The sequence below is a fragment of the Wasmannia auropunctata genome, unplaced genomic scaffold (genome assembly GCF_000956235.1).
Source record: "Wasmannia auropunctata unplaced genomic scaffold, wasmannia.A_1.0 LD336076.1, whole genome shotgun sequence".
Taxonomy (NCBI): domain Eukaryota; kingdom Metazoa; phylum Arthropoda; class Insecta; order Hymenoptera; family Formicidae; genus Wasmannia; species Wasmannia auropunctata.
In genome coordinates this window covers 260,022-261,157 of record NW_012026814.1, presented here as the reverse complement: position 1 = coordinate 261,157, position 1,136 = coordinate 260,022, and the positions used below count along the sequence as shown (strand labels likewise).

The window sequence follows — 1,136 nt, the reverse complement described above, 5'->3', positions numbered from 1 at the left end:
TGCATATATTTGTATGAAACGCTATCGCTTCTCTTGATCCAGTATTTTACATTGTGTTGTACTTGTTTGTATTTTACTGTCGTTACTTCGACTATCTATCATGTTATTGTATGTTAACATTTATAAAAAAAATATTTTCATTATTTTGATAACTCTATTGATCTATCACGGATATGTATTTATTAATATCGAGTAGTCATGGATCATCATGAAGTGTCTGCAATTCTCAATCACAGAAGTCAAGCAGCGTTGACGGCAGTCGTGGCTTGGATGGGTGACCGTTAGTTGAAAAAATGCGATTAAAAAAAAGTAATTCATTTTGATTGAGATTTGTGTTCTAAAATAATATGCGTACATTGAAATGTTGTATTAATTCTTACATTCGTCATAAATTCGAGTTTGGTTTCGAAAATGTTTTCTTGTTATTGGTTTGATTAATTCTATATTACATTTAGAATAATAAAATATACATATATGAAATTTTATTATTAGTTCAACTATATAATTAATTTTGACATGATATATTCATACATCAATCAGTAAATTTTTGATCGACCAGTTGCTTTTTTTGTATGAGCAATCGTCGAAGTTTGGATTGACATAGATTCCTATCACTTGTCACGTGCTCCCGCGAGGTAGTTAGTTCGCGCGAGCACGGATCAAAACGGATAGGGTGGGAATCGTAACCGATTCCAAGAGGGAAGGTGTCAGCCCTCCGAGTCTTGTTCCTCCGGCGACCGACAAGGAGTAGCGACGCGAGAATTGGGCGCCAGACGTGCGCGATGGCACGTCACTCGCAAAACGCAACGTTAACGCGATAGCGCGAGAAATATTTTTATGCGCGACAATATTCTACACTCCACAGACAAACGCCACTCCCGAGGTCGATCGCACGAGGGCCAGCCGGCTCTACCTAACGGCAGAGGGGCAGGGCGAGACTAAGGGCGAGTCAGATGGCGGGCGATAGGATGATGTTGGTCGGGCGAAAGAATTCGTACTTTCAATTAAGAAAATAACAATGATGCTGTTTATTAGCCGCGTAGCAAGGCGGTAAGAAATAGCGGGAATTAATACACAGTTCGGTAATAACAAGAAGAGAAATAATAGAAAAGAAAAGATTCGCGTGGCGTTATTAA

General features: G+C 38.9%; 1 protein-coding gene across 1 annotated transcript in view; it reads left to right on the top strand.

Moving 5' to 3' along the window:
- The first annotated feature begins 198 nt into the window (after positions 1-198).
- The window catches only part of LOC105449456 (golgin subfamily A member 1-like), a 15,581-nt gene continuing 14,643 nt past the window's right edge, over positions 199-1,136 (top strand). Inside the window, exon 1 of the mRNA XM_011688709.1 lies at positions 199-274. Within this exon, the coding sequence (XP_011687011.1) occupies positions 199-274 (76 nt within the window). The remainder of the gene's footprint in view (positions 275-1,136) is intronic.